The sequence below is a fragment of the Stegostoma tigrinum genome, chromosome 31 (genome assembly GCF_030684315.1).
Source record: "Stegostoma tigrinum isolate sSteTig4 chromosome 31, sSteTig4.hap1, whole genome shotgun sequence".
Taxonomy (NCBI): Eukaryota; Metazoa; Chordata; class Chondrichthyes; order Orectolobiformes; family Stegostomatidae; genus Stegostoma; species Stegostoma tigrinum.
Genome location: NC_081384.1, coordinates 39,209,914 through 39,223,441, shown reverse-complemented (window position 1 = coordinate 39,223,441; position 13,528 = coordinate 39,209,914). Strand labels below are relative to the sequence as shown.

The following is a 13,528-nucleotide window of genomic DNA, read 5'->3' as shown; positions in this document are numbered from 1 at the left end:
ACTAAACTTAGAAGAATTGGTATAAAGTTTGAGGAATTAGATTAATATTTGAAGAACTGGATTAATGTCTGAAGATGGAGGGAGGGAGGGGGAGGATCAGGGAGGTGATGGCCTAGTGGTATTATTCCTGGACTGTTAATCAAGACACCCAGGTAATGTTCTGAGGTCCCAGGTTCAAATTCTGCCATGGCAGATGATAGAATTTGAACTTAATAAAATAAAAATCTGCAGTTAAGACAGAAATGATGACCATGAATCCGTTGCCAATTGTTGGAAAAACCCATCCGATTCACGAAGGAAGGAAACTGCCATCCTTACCTTGTCTGGCCTACTTGTGACTCCAGGCCCACAGCAATGTGGTTAACACTTAACTTCCCTCTGGTTATGCGCAGTAAATGCTAGCCAAGCTAATGATCACTGCACCTCACATCTGAATTTTAAAAATCTGGACTAAAGCTTGAAGAATTGAATGAATGTGTGATGAACGGAACAAATGCATAAAGAAACTAGACAAAATTGTGAAGAAGCAAAATAATATGTGCAGGAACTGAAACCTCATAATGTGACACTGAATTCAGGTGCAGAGAGGTGGAAATGTGTGATGTGACCAAATATCTGAGGTACTGGATTAAGATGTTTCTATTACGAATTTTGGAATTGATGTAAGGTGTGAGGGTAAACATGAAAGATTTGGTCCGATATTTGAGGAACTGATCTAACTTGCACTTGGCCAGTTTTTGAACGTGTTCGGTTTCTTTCTGCAAATCAAATTATAGAAATTCTACTTGAAGGATGTGCAATCTGACCTATCTGTCCACATTATATTGCTGGCTCTTTCTCTGCTTTGTAAAACTACAATGGATGCTTAAGAGAATTCATGTTGCACAATAACAGATAACAGGACAATGAGCTTCCAAGAGGAAACAAGGAGAATTTAAATGAGATGCAGTCAGATTGTTTCAGTCTATCACTATCACAGGTTCTGTAAATTTCATCTCAAGGTAGCACTTTGTGCTCAGGATCTCACATTGTTTCTGTTATTTGGCCAGATATTGAGCTCATCTAAGCCTACCAGGTTATGGTCTTGATTGGCCTCAGATGAGAGCCAGCCACAATAGTTGGCATTTGCAAATCCTGACAGCGTCCATCTCTTTACCATTTTCCTTGGACATCCTCTCTGGAAATTCTATCCTGGTGACACTCCCCAACTGTCCCAGGTGAGACTGTTTGTCTGTGCTGTGTAAGACACTCTGACTGTCCGAGTGTACAGATTCCCTGTCTATCCCTGATCAGGCTCCTGGTCTATCCTGGATGAGACACTCTGACCCAATGTATAGGCTCTCCGTTTATCCTGGGTCAGACTGCAGCTCTGTCTCCAGTGAGACTCCCTGTCTGTCCACAGAGATGTTACTAATGATATTCATGTAAATTTAATACAGAAAGCCTCCCAATGGGTTTGTTTCTGTGTGTGAGTGAAAAAGCCAGTAGTTACAGAGCTGAGAATAATCCAAATCCAACATCACTACAAAAAGAAAACTCTCCAATAAAATGCCAGCTGCGTGCAGCAGCTCCGGGGGCACCAGCCTCAAACAGCAATCAATTGATCAGGTAAATATCTGTAAGAGACTGAAAGGGAGAGAGCTCAGCACCCTCCCCAGCCACTGAAGCTGCTGCTTTGCTGGTGACAGCCTGGGAACCGCTGCCTCATCCCAGCCACTGTTCGGCCTTGAGCCAGACAGCACGGCGAACCCCTGTTTTGGGGAGCTGATGCCTCAGTCCGTGTAGATGATAAATCCCGAGAACGTGCTGTACTTGTTGTAGTTGCCTCCATGAGCTTTGCCGCCATCCAGTTTGATGTAGACCTCGTCCCCTGCATCCAAGTGCAGAATGACACTGTTACTGGCGTAGTCATAGTTCTGGTCAGCATCCTGGGCAATGGCACTGGAGCGGACCTAGGGAAGGAAGGTACTATCTCAGTGCTGCAAGGCATAGTAGGAACTGGTCTGAGAGTTAGGACATGAGAGTGAGGGGTGAAGCTGGAAGTGCCGGGGATGACTGCGAAAGACAAAGAGAGGGAGAGTAATATAGTCACATTCTGAAAGGGGGAGATTGGGGTGAAATGAAATATGTGAGAGAGCTCACAAGGGGCTGAGGAGATAGTGAAGGAGGGAGAATGACAGAAACATAAGGTGCAGGTGCAGGTGTCGGACATTCGTCGAGTCATACACCAGGCCCTCTAGCGTAGCTCATAATAAGGAGAGGTTGGATAGATTGGGACTGTTCTCCCCAGGAGCATCTGAGGCTGAGAAGTGACCTTACAAAGATTTTTAAAACCATCAGGGGCATGGATAAGGTGAACAGCCAAAATCTTTTCCCCAGAATAGGGGAGTCCAAAACTAAAGGACATAGCTTCATGGTGAGAGGAATGATTAAAAAGGGACCTGAGGGGTAAATTTCTCACATAGAGTGGCACATAAATGGAACCAGCTGCAAGAACAAGTGGTAGAGATGGAGACAATTACAACATTTTGACATGTACATGGATAGGAAAAGTTTAGAGGTATATGGGCATAATGCAGAGAAATGGGACTAGTTTAGTTTAGGAAACCTGGTCAGCATGGGCAAATGGGCTTGTTCATATCTTAACTTCAAACACCTGCACTCTCCCCATACCTCACAATTTCTTTGATGTCTAGAACTCTCTCAATTTCTTTCTTAAACATTTTCAGTGCTGTAGTTGGAAATTCCACAAGGTCACTATCCTCTAAGAGAAGACATTTCTCCTTGTCTCAGTTTGAAATGGCCTGTCTCATATCCTGAGATTGTTACCACTGTTCTTTCAACCCATCCCCCCAGGAAAGGGGAAATCAACATTCCTCCATCCAAGATAATAAACTGTGAGGCTGGATGAACACAGCAGGCCCAGCATCATCTCAGGAGCATAAAAGCTGACGTTTCGGGCCTAGACCCTTCATCAGAGAGGGGGATGGGGTGAGGGTTCTGGAATAAATAGGGAGAGAGGGGGAGGCGGACTGAAGACGGAGAGAAAAGAAGATAGGTGGATAGGAGAGTATAGGTGGGGAGGTAGGGATGGGGATAGGTCAGTCCAGGGAAGACGGACAGGTCAAGGAGGTGGGATGAGGTTAGTAGGTAGGAGATGGAGGTGCGGCTTGGGGTGGGAGGAAGGGATGGGTGAGGAAGAACAGGTTAGGGAGGCAGAGACAGGTTGGACTGGTTTTGGGATGCAGTGGGTGAAGGGGAAGAGCTGGGCTGGTTGTGTGGTGCAGTGGGGGGAGGGGACGAACTGGGCTGGTGTTGGGATGCGTTGGGGGAAGGGAAGAGTTTGAAGCTGGTGAAGCCCACATTGATACCATTCGGCTGCAGGGTTCCCAAGCGGAATATGAGTTGCTGTTCCTGCGACCTTCGGGTGGCATCATTGTGGCACTGCAGGAGGCCCATGATGGACATGTCATCTAAAGAATGGGAGGGGGAGTGGAAATGGTTTGCGACTGGGAGGTGCAGTTGTTTATTGCGAACCGAGCAGAGGTCTCCATCCACTCTGATCATCCCTGACTGAATTTTAGATGTTTCAATAAGATCCCCTCTCAATCTTCTAAACTACAGTGAATACACACCCAGTCAACTGAATCTCTTCTCACAGGGCAAACCTATTGTCCTAAAAATCAGTCTGGTGGACGCTTGCTGATTCAATAATACTGTTGTTCTGTTTTTCCTACTAAAGTGGGTAACTTCTCAATTATCCACATTACACAGCAACTCTCATGTATTTATGCACACTCAACTCATCTACATTGCCTTGAAATCTCTCTATTTCCTCTTCACACACATAATCCCTCCCAGTTTCATGTCTTTAGCAAACTTGGAGCATTATGTTGTAAATAGCTGAGGTGCAAGCATTGATCCCCGTGCTACCTCACTTGTCATTGCCATCTATTCCAAAAAAAAAGCCTCATTTATTCCTAGTCCCTGCTAACCAATTCTCAGTTCAGGCTAGTATATTATCATCAATCCCCTGTACTTCAATTTGCACATCAACCTTTCAAGAGGAACATTATCAAAAAAGGGTTCTGAAAATCCAAATACCTCACAGCCACTGGCTCTATTTGACTAGTTGTGCCCTCAAAAACTCCAGTAAGCTTGGCAAACATGATTTCCCTTTCATAAATCATGTTGATTGCATTTAATCCTGTTGATATTTTCTGAGTGCCTTGCTATCAACTTCATTGAGTAGGCTGTTACATTTTAGGCTAATTGAAGCGCACCATCCCCACAGACCTCCCACTGACTGAGGATAAACGGTCAGTCCTAAGCAAGGGGCTCACCTTTGACCCCGTACAACCACACATCAACGAATACCAGTCATGTTTGGACATAGGCGGCGGAAAAACTGCTCTTCGCCTCCAAGCTTACTTCTTCAACTGGGAACCTAACCCTTCATCCACTGACCCCTTCACCCGCTTCCAACACAAGTCCTCCTCCTGGAAACGACCCCCAGACCTCCTACCTTGCCTCGACCTCTTCATCTCCAACTGCCGTCGAGACATTAACCGCCTCAACCTCTCCACACCTCTCACCCACTCCAACCTCTCCCCTGCAGAACAGGCTTCCCTCCGCTCCCTCTGCTCCAACCCCAACCTCACCATCAAACCCGCAGGCAAGCGTGGCGCAGTGGTAGTATGGCGCACTGACCTCTACATCGCCGAGGCCAAATGCCAACTCTCCGACACCACCTCCTACCGCCCCCTTGATCATGACCCCACCCCCAAGCACCAAACCATCATCTCCAACACCATCCATGACCTCATCACCTCAGGGGACCTCCCACCCACAGCCTCCAACCTCATTATTCCCCAACCCCACACGGCCCATTTCTATCTCCTTCCCAAAATCCACAAACCTGCCTGCCCTAGTCGACCCATTGTCTTTGCCTGCTCCTGCCCCACTGAACTCATCTCCACCTATCTGGACTCCATTTTCTCCCCCTTTGGTCCAGGAACTCCCTATCTACGTCCGTGACACCACCCACGCCCTCCACTTCCTCCAGATCTTCCAATTCCCTGGCCCCCAACACCTCATTTTCACCATGGACATCCAATCCCTATACACCTGTATTCCGCATGCAGATGGCCTCAAGGCCCTCTGCTTCTTCCTGTCCCACAGCCCCGACCAGTCCCCCTCCAGCAACACGCTCATCCGCCCAGCCGAACTTGTCCTCACCCTCAATAACTTCTTTTTCGATTCCTCCCACTTCCTACAGACAAAGGGGGTGGCCATGGGCACCCGCATGGGCCCCAGCTATGCCTGCCTCTTTGCAGGTTACGTGGAACAGTCCATCTTCCACTACTACACAGGCCCCAAACTCCACCTCTTCCTCCATTACATTGATGACTGTATCGGCACCGCCTCTTGCTCCCCAGAGGAGCTCGAACAGTTCATCCACTTCACCAACACCTTCCACCCCAACCTCAAGTTCACCTGGGCCATCTCCAACACACCCCTCACCTTCCTGGACCTCTCAGTCTCCATCTCAGGCAACCAGCTTGTAACTGATGTCCATTTCAAGCCCAGCGACTCCCACAGCTACCTAGAATACACCTCCTCCCACCCACCCCCATGCAAAAGTTCCATCCCCTATTCCTCCGCCTCTGCCGCATCTGCTCCCAGGATGAGACATTCCACTCCCGCACATCCCAGATGTTCCAATTCTTCAAGGATCGCAACGTTCCCCCCACAGTGGTCGAGAACGCCCTTGACCTCATCTCCCGCATTTCCTGCAACATATCCCTCACACTCCGTCTCCGCCAAAACCGCCCAAAGAGGATCCCCCTCATTCTCACACACCACCCCACCAACATCCGGATACAACGTATCATCCTACGTCACTTCCGCCATCTACAATCCGACCCCACCACCCTAGACATTTTCCCCACCCTTGTCTGCTTTCCGGAGAGACCACTCTCTCTGTCCCTCCCTTGTTCGCTCCACACAGCCCTCCAACCCCACCACACCCAGCACCCTCCCCTGCCACCGCAGTAAGTGCTACACTTGCCCCCACACCTCCTCCCTCACCCCTATCCCGGGCCCCAAGATGACTTTCCATATTAAGCAGAGGCTCACCTGCACATCTGCCAATATGGTATACTGTTTCCATTGTACCTGGTGTGGCTTCCTCTACATTGGGGAAACCAAGCGGAGGCTTGGGGACCACTTTGCAGAAAACCTCCGCTCGGTTCGCAATAAACAACTGCACCGCCCAGTCGCAAACCATTTCCACTCCCCCTCCCATTCTTTAGATGACATGTCCATCATGGGCCTCCTGCAGTGCCACAATGATGCCACCCGAAGGTCGCAGGAACAGCAACTCATATTCTGCCTGGGAACCCTGCAGCCTAATGGTATCAATGTGGACTTCGCCAGCTTCAAAATCTCCCCTTCCCCCACCGCATCACAAAACCAGCCCAGCTCATCCCCTCCACCCACTGCATCCCAAAACCAGCCCAGCCTGTCTCTGCCTCCCTAACCTGTTCTTCCTCTCACCCATCCCTTCTTCCCACCCCAAGACGCACCTCCATTTCCTACCTATTAACCTCATCCCACCTCCTTGACCTCTCTGTCTTCCCTGGACTGACCTATCCCCTCCCTACCTCCCCACCTATACTCTCCTCTCCACCTATCTTCTTTTCTCTCCATCTTCGGTCCGCCTCCCCCTCTCTCCCTATTTATTCCAGAACCCTCACCCCATCCCCCTCTCTGATGAAGGGTCTAGGCCCGAAGCGTCAGCTTTTGTGCTCCTGAGATGCTGCTGGGCCTGCTGTGTTCATCCAGCCTCACATTTTATTATCTTGGATTCTCCACCATCTGCAGTTCCCATTATCTCTGATACAATTATCTGTATTGTCCTGTATTCTTGTTCCATCCCTTTTTAAACAGCCAGGCTACATTTGTCACTCTGCAATCTGCCCGGATTGTTCCAGAAACCTACAGACGCAAGGAGAAACAGGACAAATGTGACGTGCTAGGAGCCAGGTGAGAGAATGTCAGGAAGAGATACAGAGAGAATAGATAATAAGATGATAAGTCAAACAGAGATTGAGTGTGAGGTTAGGAGGATAATGGATAAAGAGTGACTGAGAGACAATGGAAGTCAGTGAAAGGTTGAAAGAGTTTGAAAGGACAAAGGGAAGCAAGAAAGTGCAAGGCAGTGAGCACAATGGGGCTAGGGGGTACAGACAAGATGAAAAATCAAGCACAGAGACAGAGAGAAAGAAACACAAACACAGAAAACAAGACCAAAACAGAGAGAGAGAGAAAAACAATGACGCAAAGAAAGATACCGGTGGCGAGTGAGGGAGAAAGCCAGATAAATAGAGAGAGAGAGACGCACACACACAGACCCACTCACTTACACAGATATACAGAGGAGACAGAGGCAACAGACAAAGACAAAGCTTGTGGGAGGGGCAGAGATAGAATAAGGGGCTGAGGGGGTTGTGATGGGCAAAGGGAGGTAGTAAGGTCAGTGAAATACAGACGATGAGTGAAGCGGAGATAACAAAGTGTGGAGCTGGATGAACACAACATCTCAGGAGCACAAAAGCTGACGTTTCGGGCCTAGACCCTTCATCAGAGAGGGGGATGGGGTGAGGGTTCTGGAATAAATAGGGAGAGAGGGGGAGGCGGACCGAAGATGGAGAGAAAAGAAGATAGGTGGAGAGGAGAGTATAGGTGGAGAGGTAGGGAGGGGATAGGTCAGTCCAGGGAAGACAGACAGGTCAAGGAGGTGGGATGAGGTTAGTAGGTAGGAGGTGGAGGTGCGGCTTGGGGTGGGCGGAAGGGATGGGTGAGAGGAAGAACAGGTTAGGGAGGCAGAGACAGGCTGGGCTGGTTTTGGGATGCAGTGGGTGGAGGGGATGAGCTGGGCTGGTTTTGTGATGCAGTGGGGGGAGGGGACGAACTGAGCTGGTTTTGGGATGCGGTGGGGGAAGGGGAGATTTTGAAGCTGGTGAAGTCCACATTGATACCATTGGGCTGTAAGGTTCCCAGCAGAATATGAGTTGCTGCTCCTGCAACCTTCAGGTGGCATCATTGTGGCAGTGCAGGAGGCCCATGATGGACATGTCATCTCGAGAATGGGAGGGGGAGTGGAAATGGTTTGCGACTGGGAGGTGCAGTTGTTTGTTGCGAACTGAGCGGAGGTGTTCTGCAAAGCGGTCCCCAAGCCTCCGCTTGGTTTCCCCAATGTAGAGGTAGCCACACCGGGTACAGTGGATGCTGTATACCACATTGGCAGATGTGCCCTTCCCCCACCGCATCCCAAAACCAGTCCAGTTCATCCCACCCCCCCAATGCATCCCAAAACCAGTCCAGCCTGTCTCTGCCTCCCTAACCTGTTCTTCCTCTCACTCATCCCTTCCTCCCACCCCAAGCCGCACCTCCATTTCCTACCTACTAACCTCATCCCACCTCCTTGACCAGTCCGTCTTTCCTGGACTGACCTATCCCCTCCCTACCTCCCCACCTATACTCTCCTCTCCACCTATCTTCTTTTCTCTCCATCTTCGGTCCGCCTTCCCCTCTCTCCCTATTTATTCCAGAACCCTCTCCCCATCCCCCTTTTCTGATGAAGGGTCTAGCCCGAAACGTCAGCTTTTGTGCTCCTGAGATGCTGCTTGGCCTGCTGTGTTCATCCAGCTTCGCACTTTATTATCTAAGAGAATGCTGAGACTACGTTAGCTCAGGAACAGAAACTCGGCTAAGATACGCTTCAATAGCACCAGGTGGTGTCTGAGGGACCCGCCGACACACTGAAAAATACAAAACAGTCAGAACGGAGAAATTGTTCTAAAATAAAGGCGGCATGAGGAGAAAGAGAGCGTGATAGAGGGAGACATAGATAGGGATAAGGATGAGAAACGAGAGAGAGGGAGAGAGAATTCTAGCTCCAGTGTGTGTGTATGTGTGAGAGAGAGAGAGAGAGAGAGACAGAGGGTGAATTCTGCCCCAATCAGTCTGAACAAGAACTTCCGAAATATTTCCTCAACTCGGGAGTAAGAGAATCGGAGCCACAGACTCAGTGAGTGACGCTCAGACCCAGGAGTACTCCCGAGCGAGGGTCTCCAGCTCAGCCGCTCAGGGGCACGGCTTTCCGGGAGCAGCTGGGCAGGGCAGGAGGCCGGGGTCACTCTCACTCCCCATGGGGCGACAGAGAGTGGGGGCTAATCAGCGGGAAAAGCCGGGAGAGAGAGACACACAGGCACCGGGGTAAAGCGGGGGCGGCATTGCCAAAAAGAGAATCAGAGGGGCATAGTGGCCACGAGGATGTGCCGTGGGAACTGCGCTACAGAAAACTTTCAAACCATCGCCTCACTCTGCACCCCCCCCCCCCCCCGCCTCCTCACTCACTCTGTCCCCCCTTCCCCTCGCCTCCTCACTCACTCACTGTCTCCCACTTCCCTCGCCTCCTCAATCACTCACTCTGTCCCCCCTTCCCCTCGCCTCCTCAGTCACTTTCTGTTCCCCTTCCCCTCGCCTCCTCACTCACTCACTGTCCCCCCTTCCCCTCGCCTCCTCCTCATTCTGTCCCTCATTCCCCTCACCTCCCGCTCACTCACTCTGTCCCTCATTCCCCTCACCTCTTCACTCACTCTGTCCCTCATTCCCCTCGCCTCCTCACTCACTCTGTCCCTCATTCCCCTCGCCTCCCCCCCACTCTGTCCCTCATTCCCCTCGCCTCTTCCCCACTCTGTCCCTCATTCCCCTCGCCTCTTCACTCACTCTGTCCCTCATTCCCCTCGCCTCTTCCCTCACTCTGTCCCTCATTCCCCTCGCCTCTTCCCCACTCTGTCCCTCATTCCCCTCACCTCTTCACTCACTCTGTCCCTCATTCCCCTCGCCTCTTCCCCACTCTGTCCCTCATTCCCCTCGCCTCTTCACTCACTCTGTCCCTCATTCCCCTCGCCTCTTCCCCACTCTGTCCCTCATTCCCCTCGCCTCTTCACTCACTCTGTCCCTCATTCCCCTCACCTCTTCACTCACTCTGTCCCTCATTCCCCTCGCCTCTTCACTCACTCTGTCCCTCATTCCCCTCGCCTCTTCCCCACTCTGTCCCTCATTCCCCTCGCCTCTTCACTCACTCTGTCCCTCATTCCCCTCGCCTCTTCACTCACTCTGTCCCTCATTCCCCTCGCCTCTTCACTCACTCTGTCCCTCATTCCCCTCACCTCTTCACTCACTCTGTCCCTCATTCCCCTCGCCTCTTCACTCACTCTGTCCCTCATTCCCCTCGCCTCCTCACTCACTGTGTCCCTCGCCCCCTTCCCCACTTCTCACCACCCCCTGCACCCCTGCAGGATCTCTGGTACTGAGGACAAGGGGTCGGTGGCGGAGGGGATGGGGGTTGCTGCCCAGCTTACCTGGCCGTTCTTGCAGAGGTCTGCCCACATACTGGTGCCATCCCCGCCCCGCATCAGGACGTGGTAGGTGAAGAAGTAGGTGCCCGGGATGGAGCAGGTGAATTTTCCGCTGGCACCATCATAATGGTTTCCCAGGTTGGTCACCACGTCGTCGAACTTGAGGATCTCGTATCCTTCGTGCGGGTTCTTGAGGCCGGCGTAGAACGCCACCCTGGGCACCGTGCTGTAGGTGGCAGCGCTGATAGCCCCTGTCCCTGGACCAGGGGTACCAGGCAGCCCGGGTCTGCCCGCTTCACCCTTCTCCCCGGCTGGCCCCACTGGCCCGGGAGCACCCCTCTGCCCGGGCGGCCCCGGTGCCCCCGGTCTCCCGGGACGTCCTGGTTGCCCCCGGGGGCCCTGGAGAAGGGTGGAGGGGGGAGGTGCCAGGTCATTCTCGCCCCCCCGGGCTTCTACCGCCCCCGGACTGGCGCTGGGCTGATCGGTCAGGTAAGGCTGGCACACCATCCGGCAGGTGCCCAGCATCTCGTAGTGGGCGGCCGTGCCCAGCGAGCTGACCAGCACTGGGATAACGGTGACGAGCAGTAAGACCATGGTCACCCCGACTGCCGCCGCCACCAGCGCCTTGCGGCTGATGTTGAGCCGGGCCCGGGGCTGCGAGCGAGGCTGCGGCCGCTCCGGCGTTCCCCTAGCGGACCGAATCTTGCTGGTTCCGCTCCAGCGCTCTCACACTGGAACCAGGAGGCAGCTGGACAGGCAAAGTCTCAAAGCTGCTGAGTGCAGACTCGCCTGTCCCTCTCTCACTTATATAGCAGAGCTTCTAGGCTGACCGGAACTGCAACTGTGAAAACTTGCCCGTCCCCTGAGCTCTCTCGCTGTCTGTCTCTGCATCTCAATATCTCACTCGGGCAGACCACACAAAGAACAGGGAGAAAGGAGGCAGAAAAATTAAAGGGGAAAAAAAATGAGGGTTCGTGTGACTTCCTCATTAGGCAGCTCTGGTCATCAAGGGGTTAATGTTTGTTAAATCACCGAAACCAAACGCGGACCAGGCTGGATTTGATTGTGCTGTGTTTGGAATGTGAGAAAATAAAATCAGTGACATGTGTATTGAAGCAAACAGAGAGAAACTCAACAGGTCCCCGCAGCATCTATGGAGAAAGGGATGTTTTGACTTAATTCCTCGGTTCTGAAAAAGTGTCAAACTGGGCACAAAACATTAACTCTGTTTCTCTCTTCACAGATGCTACCAGACCTGCTGAGATTCTCCAGCATCTCCTGCTACAGATTTCTACCATTCGCAGTATTTTGTCTTGAACTGACATTTGATTGATTCGGTCTCAGGCTGTATTTGCTTCCTTCAGGACGTGGTGGCTCACAATGAAGTCCATGTCTGTAAGTGGTCACCCTCTGCTATCTATCTTATGACCTTGGCCTTCTGAGGAATGGCCAATGGGCAGGACATTGTAGGCCCAACCCGAAACTTTCCTTGCTCCTCTGATGCTGCCTGGCCAGCTGCGTTCCTCCAGCTCCACACTCTGTTATCTCTGACTCCAGCATCGGCCATTTTTACTATCGCTGAACATTGTATAGTGGTCAGTGAACATCTCCCATTTCTGACTTTATGATGAATGGAAGGTCATTGATAAAGCAGCTGAAGATGGTTGGCATAGTTCCAAGTCAGTTTGGTGTGTGGCTAGCAGGACAATTGCAGACAGTCATGTTCCTCCTCATCTCCTGCCCTTCTCCTTCTCAGTGTTATGAGATGTTATGGCTTTGGAAAGAACTATTAAGGATGCTTAGCAAGATGTGGCAGTGCATCTTGTAGAAGGAAGACCGTACTGCTCCTGCACATCAGGAGGGAGCAAATGTTTAAGTTGTTGGGTGGAAAGTCCAAGAAAAGGGCTACTTTATTCTGGGTCGTGTCAAGCTTCTTGAATGTTGTTGGAGATACACACATCTAGGCAAGTGGGTAGTATTCCATCACAGTCCTGGCTTATTCCTTGTAAATGGTGGACAGGTTTTGGGGAGTCAAAATTCCAAGCCTCTGAAAGCTCTTGTAGCAAGTGTTTATATGGCAAGTCAGTCCAGTTTCTGGTCAACAGGAATCTCCAGAATATTAACAGTGGGGGATTCAGCAGTAGCAATTCCTTTAAATGTTGTAGAGTGGTGCCTAGATATTCTCTTATTGGAGGTGTTCATTGCTCGCTACTTATGTGGTGGGATTATTCGTCGCTAATTTTCAAACCGAGTCTTTACATAGTTGAGGTCTTGTGCGTTTGGACATGAATTGTTTCAATACTTGAGGAGTCGTGAATGATGCTGAACATTGTGCAATCATCAGCAAACACCCTCACTTTAGACCTCATGATGGAGGGAAGGTCATTGATGAAGCAACTGAAGATGGTTGGGCCTCAGATTCTACCCTGAGGATCTATGTGCTGGAGCTGAGATGACTGACCTGTGACAACCACAACCATCTTCCTGTGGGTCAGACAAGACCCAGCCTTCCAAAGAGAGCTTACTCCCCGATTTCCATTGACTCCAGTTTTGGTTGGGATCCTTGATGCCACGCTTGGCCATTTCTGTAAATATTTTCATGCCTTTAGTAGGTTAAAAGTTTTAGAAAAATGTCAAAAAAAGCACAGAAACAGTTTGTATTTATATTGTAGCTTTAATGTAGTAAAGTACACCTTCGGCACTTTACAGGAGCATTCCAGACAAAGGAGCTACAGAGGAGCTGTTAGTCTAATAGATCATTTTAAGGAATGTCTTACAGGAGGAAGGAAGATAGGAAGGCAGAGAAGTTTAGGGAAGAATTTCATGAGTTAGGGCCCAGGCAACTGAAGGCATGGCTACAACAGTGGATAAATGAAAATCAGGAGACCAACGTTTATATGACTGACTGTATACTGCCTTTCACAACTTCAGGTCATTGCAAAGTGCTGTATGTTAATTAAATACTTTTGAGGTGTTGTACAGCAGCAAATGTGACAGCCAATTGGTGCACAGCAAATTTCTGCAAGCCCCATCTTGAGGATTAAAGAGAGACCAAAAGGGTTAACCTTGTAATATAGCAATGACTTATAGTCTCGGGA

The 13,528-nt window shown here is 50.6% G+C and overlaps 1 protein-coding gene across 1 annotated transcript; it reads right to left on the bottom strand.

The window, feature by feature from the left end:
• Positions 1 to 288: 288 nt before the first annotated feature.
• Positions 289 to 11,213, bottom strand: LOC125466367 (C1q-related factor). The gene is made up of 2 exons (XM_048560775.2): positions 10,434 to 11,213; positions 289 to 1,952 (listed from the first exon to the last, which is right to left on the bottom strand). Exons 1-2 carry the CDS (start codon positions 11,022 to 11,024, stop codon positions 1,773 to 1,775), a joined length of 771 nt encoding a protein of 256 aa, XP_048416732.1. The 5' UTR covers positions 11,025 to 11,213; the 3' UTR covers positions 289 to 1,772.
• Between the last annotated feature and the right edge of the window lie 2,315 nt (positions 11,214 to 13,528).

Coding starts and splice junctions, on each gene's coding strand:
- LOC125466367 (XM_048560775.2), bottom strand. CDS start 11,024: ATGGTCTTACTGCTCGTCACCGTTATCCCAGTGCTGGTCAGCTCGCTG. Junction 1,953..10,433: donor ACCTCTGCAAGAACGGCCAG/GTAAGCTGGGCA, acceptor TTCCTTCCCTAG/GTCCGCTCCAGTGCCATTGC.